This window comes from Sipha flava, unplaced genomic scaffold (assembly GCF_003268045.1).
Source record: "Sipha flava isolate LNK unplaced genomic scaffold, YSA_version1 49791_pilon_pilon, whole genome shotgun sequence".
NCBI classification, from domain to species: Eukaryota; Metazoa; Arthropoda; class Insecta; order Hemiptera; family Aphididae; genus Sipha; species Sipha flava.
Window position 1 is genome coordinate 34,410 of NW_020273345.1, and position 11,190 is coordinate 45,599.

Sequence of the window (11,190 nt, forward strand, 5' to 3'; positions counted from 1 at the left end):
TCGAATTTCGCTAACTCGAATTTCTCGATAAGTCGAAGTAATTTTAGTTGAATTTTAGCTTATGACTCGAAGGTCAAATAACCAAGTACATATGTACGAGTATGTATGTATTATTATAAATAACGATAATCGTAATCGAAAACCGATTAATATTATCAATCTTATCATTACCTATACTACTTAAAAGGTACAGTTATAAATTCAACGATATATGTAATACGATATAATGTCTATATCTCCGATAAGTTACGTTTATCTACTTTATTAGTGTATTTATTACTGGTAAAATTATACGTCAATTGAAATACGAAATGTAAACGTCGGTATTTAATATAATGCTGACACAGCTAATATTCAGTTTATTTTGTCAAGACAAGATGGACAAATGCAGTTTAAAGTCTCTAACTATCTTTTTATTCTTTTATTCTACTTTATTTATTACATTATACTTTTTTAACATTTTAATACAATATACATACCTATATAGTACATACATTATTAATTTATTAGTAAATACATAAATAAATAAAATTATAAAATTAAAGTCTTTGTGTTAAATAAAAAATATTTTCGATAACTCGAATTTTTTGGCAGATTCGAGTTATCGAGGTTTTCCATAAATCGAATTTTCGATAACTCAAATTTTTTTTTCGCCCTTAACCGATTCGAGTTATCGAGGTTCCACTGTATTTAGATCTATATTAATAAAAGAACTGATGTAGGATGTTATGTAACAAACGTGACAGTTGGAACTTGGGGGGGGAGTTTGAAAAAATAAGAATAACTACCGTCAGGCCCGTATTTAAAAATTTGGCGCCCCCGGGCATTTATTTGATTAGCCCCCTTCCAAAAAAAAAAAAAAAAATACATAATTATATATAATACATATTATTTCGTCCATAATCAAGATTCTTTGATATTAAAATATAACTTATAAATGAAAATCGTTTAATACTTTTTTAATTAACAAATTAAACAAATTATAACATAATAAAACATAATATTTTCTTTTTTTTATTGTTTTATTTTTTTTCATTAGGTACATAATTTTTAAAATTAATTTTGCTAAAATATTTTACCGCCCCCAAACATGTGCCTACCCGTGTCCCCTCTAAATATGGGTCTGATTACCGTTATTTTGAAATAATTGACTATTGTCGATCGTTATCATATAACCATACAACACAAAAATTAAGAGAAACCCGTCAATTAAAATGTACCATTTTAAAAAATATTATATTGATTACGTATATTTACTTATTTTTACTTACTGATAATAAGCGACTAACAAACACGCATTATTTTTACGAAGTATTACTTTAAATAAATATATTTAAAATCTATAATAATAATAATAATAATAATAAACTATCAGCTTTAATTGTTTATTTTTAATGTATATAAAAATACCATACACAACACACGAATACTAGAATATCCAAAACAAAATTACTATTTTACGTTTAAGATCGGTCCTTTGTCTTTTTTTTGCTATTTGTATGAATAATTCACACAAAATACTCTTGAATGATTTATACTAACATCTTTATTAGGACGCATAAACTATTAAAAAAATATGTTGTAAAATTGAACATACACGTTTTAGATTCTAATTGTCGTGAAAAATATATGTATTAGTGTCACCATGATGTGTGTTTATTTTTGTTTTTTATATTCGTATACACAATTTTGACCAGAAAGCAAAAAATAAGTAGAATTCATCTTGCAGATAACCACCAAAATGCTAGTAGTAATTTTAGTAGAAATATTAGGCTTATGTACCAGAACCAAACACCCATTATTTGTCAAAATGTAGCAATTATAAAATTGTAAATTACTTAAATACCAAGTATTAGTAAACTAGTATTGTACATTTACATAAACACGACCCTAAAGGGGGAGGGAATATAAGCCCTTTAGCATTTAATACCAAAAGGCAAGTTATTATACATTATGTAGTCATTAATAAGTAAAAATATCTTTATAAATTCTCATATTTTATAGCCATGATCATCATGCAAACAATGAACAGTGTATATTAATAATAAAATAATAAAAAATGTAATTAAAATTAAAAATTAGTAAGTGGTTAGTATACGTAAATTAATGTATAAATAAATAAATGTTTGGCTTGGAATATTATTATATTTGTAAAATACGATCGGTTTGAATTTAAAGTCGTTATTGAATTTTTATACGCTTGACTAATCTTTAATTCAAAACTGGTCATAATTTACAAATATAATTATACTCCAGGCTAAGCATTTTTTTTTTTTTTATAAATTTAAGAATTTTCAGAAAAAACTATTATAGCTCAATAATTACACGTATACATATAGTTCACTACTAAATAACTTCCAGTTATAAATAATGATCAATTTTAATATTACAATAATTGATAAGAAAAAGAACCAATATTAATAAATATTACAATAGCTGGTATTATAAAGGTGAAATATAGATAAAGAAGGTAGATAATGGAATGAATCATTGTGGATATTAACAATTGGATATAGATAGAGATGAAAATAATTGTTCGAAAAATGTCGACAGTAAAGCTATTAACGGAGTAAAAATAGATTTTAAATCATTGACAATTTTCTTTATATCCTCGGGATTTCAGGGTCTAGGACATTTCGTAGCGACCGCTTCGCCGCAGACTACTTGTTGTCGGGTTATTCGCAAGATCCTCCACACTAAATAGTATTACCAATGATATTTTTTCAAACCTTACCGCCCAACTTTTTGCATGCGCTCATACCTGATTGACACTCTTTGAGTTGTGAAACATATATTTTGATGTGTTCCTTAATTTAAATCGACTACATTTTAAAAACCCCCATGGCCCCACAATAAAATTTGCAGCTTTAATTTCCGTTTGTCCATAAGTAGCTATGTGCTTGCATACTCCTCTGAGGCAGAAGACTTTTACAGAGAGCATAATATGAACAAAGTCCCGAAAACCAACACTTTTGGGAAAAAAAAAATTAACATTTTTTGCATATACGATCAACGTTTACGGGTTGATATAACATGACAAGAATTTGAGATTATTAAATGCTTTTCATTTTTAATAAACAAGTCATTATGAAATAATTTTTTTAATTTTCAATATAAAAAAAAAAAAATTTTGAAAAACCCATTATTTTCTAGTTACTAAAAATGGATATCCTTAGTAGATTTGTTAGGTTAGCTAGCTAACCTAACCTTTATTTGGTGACAATTATATAAACGATTTACAAATTGACTGTGGTATTATATACATCATTATAAGATACTTATATCACTGTATAATGATTATTAACTGTTTCAACATTTTATTTTTTCTTGATTATTATATTCCTTCCATTTGTGGGCAATTTAGTTTAACAGTTAAAAAAACGATTTTTGAACCATAAAAATACAATATCTGGCTTTTGTTTTCTAATTTCTAATGAAACTTATGATACCAAGTAATCAAAGATTTAAGTGAATTTTATCCACATGATATTGATCAAGACGTTTTTGAAGTAAAATTAAAGTTTTGGCGTTTAATTTAAAAAATAATAATGTTTTATTAGGTTATTAATGTGTAAAATATTTGTTTATTTATTTTTATATCAATATCTATTAATTGATTGGCAAAAACATCAAGATACTATTGAATTTGATCACAGGTGTAGGCTGATAAACAAACTATTTAAAATATATAAAAAACTTTTGAATTATATATACATTATAATATTACATCAAATTGGTTATATTCAAATGTAATAATAAATTGACACAAATATTGATATAAAGTTGATTAGATGATTGTTTTAATGATAATACCACCTAATAAAGTTTTGTATTATGTTACAGTATGTCTATATAACGAGTAAATGTTTTCTAAATAGGCTGACCAAACCCTAGAGTTTAAATTATTATAATCTCTTAACAATCCTTAATTGGACGGGACTGTTCAGGACGGTGAGTGTACAGTATACAAAACGCATTGGCATATGTTCTCATGTTCTTGTCGTGTAACGATTGTGCGGGTTAGACGTTATAAGTACTAGTTTCGATACTTTAATTTCGCCATCGTTTCTCGTTAAATAATTAGAGTTTTCATAACCGTCAACTGATTTTATTTCCTTTAAATGTGATTTTATTTTACTTGGTTTTGTACTTTTTTTTTTAGTTTAATATTTTTTAATTAAACCTCAAAATGTACAGACTACTGGTATTGTGTTTGTGTTACGGTTTCCTGGACCACGCAGCGTCTACAGAAGATATAACGGCTGCATTGTATGAACACTGTGGCGATTTAAAACCCCAAGAAAGCATTCAAATTAAATTAGTATGTATTAAATTACTTACTCTTAATAATCATTACTTAATAATTAATTATTGTATTGACATGACACAGTGCTAGGTAAAACAAAGCCATCTTGATATAGAATATTTCAACTAAAAAAAAAATAATAATAATACAACTTATTGCGTAATTTAATTTTTACATATTTTAAGTATATTATTTAAACCTTAATATAACGACACAAAACAAAATATAACAGGAATAAAAAAAAGAAGTAAGAATAACTTAAAATACTGTTTTATAGCCTAGTTATATATCTTCTTAAGTATTTCATATTTATGCCATAAACAATAGGAATGTTTGTAATACACGTTAGTAAGGTTGAATTGTAAAGAGTATACAATTTCAAATATGATCTTGTGTAATTAAGTGTTCTTGCGATAATAGGTGATAAATTTGAAATGCTTAATCAAAAGTGTTTCAGAAATTGTATCCCTATAATACTACAATAGTAGTTTTTTACTTATTTTATTAAAAAGGAGAGGGTGGTAAAGTGAATTCCCATAACACGAAGTACTGTTAGACTTAATTTGAAAAATATAGATAAAAAACCTAGACTTAAAGTTTCTATCGGAGCATGACTACACAATGAACCGTGATGGTGTAAGATTTAAAAATATAAGTACTAGCTATCAATATCAACCAGCTATCAACATCGATATTTACTACAAAATAAAACGTATAAACCAACTAGACAATATTTCTACTAACGTATTTTTGTGAATGAAATCCTCCACTATCACATCACACCATTAACACGATTTTTAATACGCTTTACCTTATCGATATCAGCAGCGGCAGATTGGCCCATGGGTTAGGTTAGGTTATTATAACACTGGGCCGATGTACTTGGATTAAAAATTATTTTATAAAAATAATGTATTTAAGTGTATTGTATTTAATTGTAATATTTTGATAAAAACCTAGTGTAAACGTGATGTAAACAATTCTACGAGCATTTAATTCATGAATAAAAGAGACTTTTATGAAAAATGATTATTATTGGATGATGGGCCGGTCGTAAGGTAATTTTCCCGAACGAAATTTTTAGCCAATCCACCCCGCTGGATACCAGAATCGAGAGCCTGTGAAAATATTAAATCACATGCGTGATCATAATTTTGTCTCTAGGCTTACCAATTTATCAAAGTAAAATGCACGAATGTTAAAAACAGTGACGGATTTAGCGTTTTGGTGCCCCTAGGCTAAATCACTCTGCCTCCCCTCCCCTATCACTCTACTGAAACCAACAATATTTGGTCTAAACCCTTCTCTTCAAATTTTATTCAGTTTTTTTACTATTAAAATATTAAATCTTTAATATAGAAAACTTCTAAAAATAAAATATTTCATGTCTATTATTTTACTTCAGATTCCATTATTACCAGTACAAATAAAAAATGCTTATACAGTCACATAAGGGAAATATAAATAGCCAGATATGAAAATACTCGGATAGTCGGATGTTCCCAATAAGTACATAGGTACTAATAAGTTATTAATAATAACTAGTAACTAACTATAATTATTTTATTACAAATGAAACATTTTCAAATTGTAATAATAATTGTAATATTCTTAGTATAGCTCATAGGTACGCATCATACAATATACATATTAATATATTATTATAACTTTTTAAAATAATTTTTATTCATGTTTATATGACAAATATAAAAAAAATATATTAAAATAAATATACCTAATAAGTCAATAATAACACTTAATTCTATAAAAAAAAAAGCCGCCCTAGGCTATAAACTTTTTAGCCTGCCCCCTAATCCGCCACTGGTTGAAAGTAATATTTTTTTAATTGTTAAGTTTCAATAATTTTAATTTTTTTACTACAGTTACATAATAAATTTTACCAACATGTGTCACATATACGTACACCATGCCATCGATAAAATGGTCTCAGTGTTATGTATTAACACGATGTCATACTGTAGCATACATATTACAATAATGATTTTAATGAATTGATATTTCAATATCAGAAATATATTTTCGTAATGGTGGAAGGGGTCATGCCGAGTTAATTTGGTGGCTGTGCTTTACGCATGATCGTCGGTGGTTTTACTTTCCGGGCTGGACTACCGTCCTGTTAGTAGAAACTATTTAGATGTCACAAATGTTAAACAAATGACCTAAACGTCGATAGAGTGAATATAGCAGTAAGACGCAATTTAATATCATAGTAATTATAACTTGAGTTCCGTTAACGATTATTAACTTAAAGTGGTTACAATTAGTATAATTCTAAGTACCCAGTACAATAACTATAATCGTTACATAACAGAAAAAACATCTGTTTAATATAATATTTTTAAATTATTAAATAAATAAATACATATAAAATAGATGTATGCAATATGTATCTATATTTGTAGTTGTTTTCTAAGAAAATTACATGAAAATATTCAACTTTTTTTTATTATGTTATTTGTAGTTCTACAGATATTAAATTCGTGAATGTGGTGTCATAAAAAAGTATTGAAGTATAAAATTTGCATGTGCGCGCTATAATGCTCGACTAAATTTAAATTCTAGAGATGATGTGAGTTATAAAAAAATACTATATTCGACGCTTTTAGTCGTACCCATAGTGAATAACAAACCAAAAATAATTTCAGTCATGATTCATCATAGTCTATGAACAAATCCAGCTGTCTGACCAATCGATGTAAGAGTATTGTATTATTGTATTATACATTGATAAATATTAAAGCTTTATGTAAAAATTAATTTTACATCATTATACTATACACATAAACAGCGCTTATTATGTAGGTAACCCCGACACAAAGTGTGTAGTCTGAAATTAGAAGTGTGCTCTACGGATTCGAGAAGTGTATACCTACTAAATACGAATAAATAAGAATACTATGAAAGTGTTTTTTCAAGAAAACAGTTGATGAGGACTTAAATATATCTATTACATTTTAAAATATTTATCCCACATTAAAATAAATAATTTGTAAATAGTTATCAGATTTATACATAAGTAAATAAGACATAAGTATATTTTTAGTTTAAAAAATAATAACAGATTAGTAGTTACATAATTATAATTTCAAATTTGATTAATAAAAAAAGAACTATTACTAAAAATTGTAATCATACGGGATCGAGGTAGAGAGGAGCTCTATATCATATCATTGTACATTAAAAAATGTGTAGTACGAATTTTTATGAAAAATAGAGGCTGAAAATTAATACATTACTGAATACTAAAATTATAAGCAAAGGTAAACTTATAAATAATAATAATAATTATTACGTATTTCATTTTTCCTATGTAGGATATCAAAAATATTAAAAATATTAAAAATAACAATTTCAAACTGACTGAATCGAAATCACGAAGTATAATATCATGTTTTTCTTTTTCAGATAACTGGAGTTTGGTATGTAATAGAAAGACTTCAACATAAAACGGACGAAAAGCTATATCACGGAGAGAAATTAGAAGACCCTTCTTGCCCTTATATATACTTGACTTATTTTGAAAATGACTCGGTCCTAAAATTATACTGGGAAGAATCTGATGGCAATATTGAATACCGACTTAAAATAAACGATAAATCCTATCCTGGTTTATGGATGTCGTCTGGAGGGCAAAATGGTAAGATTATAGAAAAAAACCAATTAATTTATATTCTTTAGTGTAATACATGTTTACGTTTATATCAACCAATTGCATTTAAGCACATGACGTAGTTTCACGATAATTCAACAAATTTAAGAATAAGAATGTTAGATCGATAGAAATAGCATGAATACATAGATTATTAATGTGTATGAAATTGTGTTTTCATTTTATTTATACAATATAAAAACTGTGTATAACATACGTAAATACATAAATGCGCTAAATTCGAACTCGGCTGATTTCATACATTTTATTTACAAACTTAAATTACCTAATAAAAATAAATCCAGACGGCATCAAATCTAAGGTACGGGGGTTTTTGGTCGCCGTAAGAATTTTGGCGGTGTGCCGGGAGTCGGAATCGAAGATCACGCTGGTCGTAGTCAATTACATGATCACTACATCACTCCGATCCCTAGAAAATAATTGATAATGGTTGATTTTACTTATTGTTAAAGTTCAACCCAAGTACTTCAATAGTATCAATGAATCTTTTCCAAAATCATTAATCATAACACACGAACGCTTAGATATCCACCATGAACATACTGTGATTTAATAACCGTAATTTCAACTACCTATTCGATCGTTTTACAGGTTCGCTATTACAGTTGACCAGATACAGCCAGTTCGCTGGAACGGTGTACGTCATGGAGGCGGTCAGCGACCACATGGTTTTGACGTTTTGTTCGCCCAACGCGCAACTTTATAGCCTAATACTGGCTAGGCAAATGATGTTGGACGTGAAAGACCTGAAAAGTATAACAAATCACATAAACCGACTTAAGCTACCCATCACGCAAACGAGACGCACGTGCCGCAACTCGTCGCCAATCACACAGGCCATCACGCTGTGGCTGATCACAACACTCAGTTTGGCGCACGTGTTCCTGCGTATCACGCAGTAGACACATGCCCGAAAATCACGTTACGCCATTCAAAATATTGCCCTCTTTTTGGGAAGTAAAAAAAAAAACATCATCATCAACAACAATAAACACAATAAGACGATAGGAAAAGAGACCCTTCTCCCAACATTGTTCCCGACTGACGCTGCACACCGATGACAACTCGAGGAAAGGCCACACCATACTGCCACATCACGCTCAATATTCGAATTGTGCAATACCATCTAAATCTATCCATTCCGTTCGATTTGTACTTTTGCTTAACTCTTCGGATCTCTCTAGCATGTAGTGATTTATTTTTATTTTTTATTAAACCATAGGTAATATTACTATTACTCATATTAACTAACGTTTCATTACTACATACTACACACTATACAGTGTTGGGTTACTTTATTTATGTAATTTATTTTCTTTAATATCAAACTGTATTTTTACAGCGATATAATAAATATTTTATACAACTATTTGTAATTAAAGGAAAATAGTTTTTGTAAGACGGTTTAGTAGTAATATTGAAATATTAACACAACATTATATTCTGCAGTTATCCAATCAGCTACAATAGCTTCCCGCTAATTTGCATACATTATTCTTAATACCATATATGTATAAATAACTAAGCACAATCTATTTATAATGTATATTAATTCCATAACTTAATGTGTTTAACAAATAAAAAATGTATTTAAACTTTATAATAATAATCATTGTATAAAACTTAGCCAATCTTGTCACTATGCCACTTATAATTTCGAATTTATATTTATCCTTTGATTATATTTTTTTAAATATTTTTTTTTATTTTTTTTTAATGTGTACAGTGACTTACAGAACTTCTACCATCTTATAATTAAAATCTTTTACAATGAAAAATATATTTATATATTATTGGATTGCTCAAACTAACATTATTACACAATATATGATTGGAATAAGAAGTATATAAAATGAACGTCCAATACCCATTATAATAAATATTATAATACCACATGAAAAACAATATTTTACTTTTATTGCAATTTATCTCATGAAATAGTAATTGTACCCCGAGTAGGGTAGTTGAAATTTATAAATAAATTACATAAGTTATGGAATTTAAATATTCCAATAGTAATATTTATATCAAACTATATTATGATAATTATCGAGTTAGCCATGCGCGTTTAGATGGCCATGAATACATTAATACATATGTATCGTCATGTCGACTATATTTTATGGAGGATAAACAGTTCAGTTAAATGTTTGACCAATTATGAAAAACATGTAAAATAAATCCCACAACAAACCAAAAATACTAACCCAATATAGTTGTATCCATAAATAGAGGTTCTTGATTTTTTCAACTTGTAAAAAAGGGTTATTGATTTGAAATTTGAAACAAATATGATATAACGAATAATACATATCTGCAGATTCTATAAGATACAAGACAGCCACGGAAGTCATTACTTGACACGAATTTCTTTATGTATAATATTTTCACAAGATTATATGCAGTGGCGGACTGGCCCAGGTGGAGAGTGGGAGAAATCCACCGGGGCCACTGTCGTGAGAGGCCCCTTCGTCATGGTGTACTTTTAATAAAAATATATTATATTATAATTTTATATTCAATTATGCTATAGTTACTAAATTAACAATAATAGATAATAACACATAAATACACATTCCTGGAGCACGAATTTTTTTATATAATATTATTGTTTACTTTTAATATCGTAGATATATCTACATTTTGCTAATAAACCTAGTAATCTATAGCAAGTATAGATCTTGATCTATTAAAACTATAACTTCAACATTTTTCAAAAGTCTACTCAAACATATCTAATTTAGTAAAGGAAAGAACAAAATTAATATACTCAGAGTCTGAAACCGAAGAGAAAAGTGATGAGGAAATCAAATTAGAAAACAAAGAAATTGATGGGATCTATAAAAATATGATTCCTAGTAAGATTGATAGTGTAAATATTCGTTTTATTTACAATGTTTATTTAATCATGATCAATAATATTGTTGTTTATGGTTTCAGGTAATGCATTTTACAGTAACCATGACAAAAAAAATTGCTTGCATAGTGTCTAAGTTTGATATATAATTTAAATTTACATATGTTTGCTTATACTACACTTTGCAAAGCGTATGCATTTTTTTTAACTTTATCAGTTATAGAAGTTATCTGTGAACGTACATTTAATAAGCTGAAACTCATTAAAACTAGATTAAGATCCAATTTAAATGAAGAAAATTTGGAGTCTCTACTCTTAATGTCAGTAAAAAAAGAG

General features: G+C 27.7%; 1 protein-coding gene across 1 annotated transcript; it reads left to right on the forward strand.

Moving 5' to 3' along the window:
* The first annotated feature begins 3,969 nt into the window (after positions 1 to 3,969).
* LOC112690234 lies at positions 3,970 to 9,244 on the forward strand. The gene is made up of 3 exons (XM_025564202.1): positions 3,970 to 4,321; positions 7,733 to 7,964; positions 8,589 to 9,244. Exons 1-3 carry the CDS (start codon positions 4,190 to 4,192, stop codon positions 8,897 to 8,899), a joined length of 675 nt encoding a protein of 224 aa, XP_025419987.1. The 5' UTR covers positions 3,970 to 4,189; the 3' UTR covers positions 8,900 to 9,244.
* Positions 9,245 to 11,190: the final 1,946 nt, after the last annotated feature.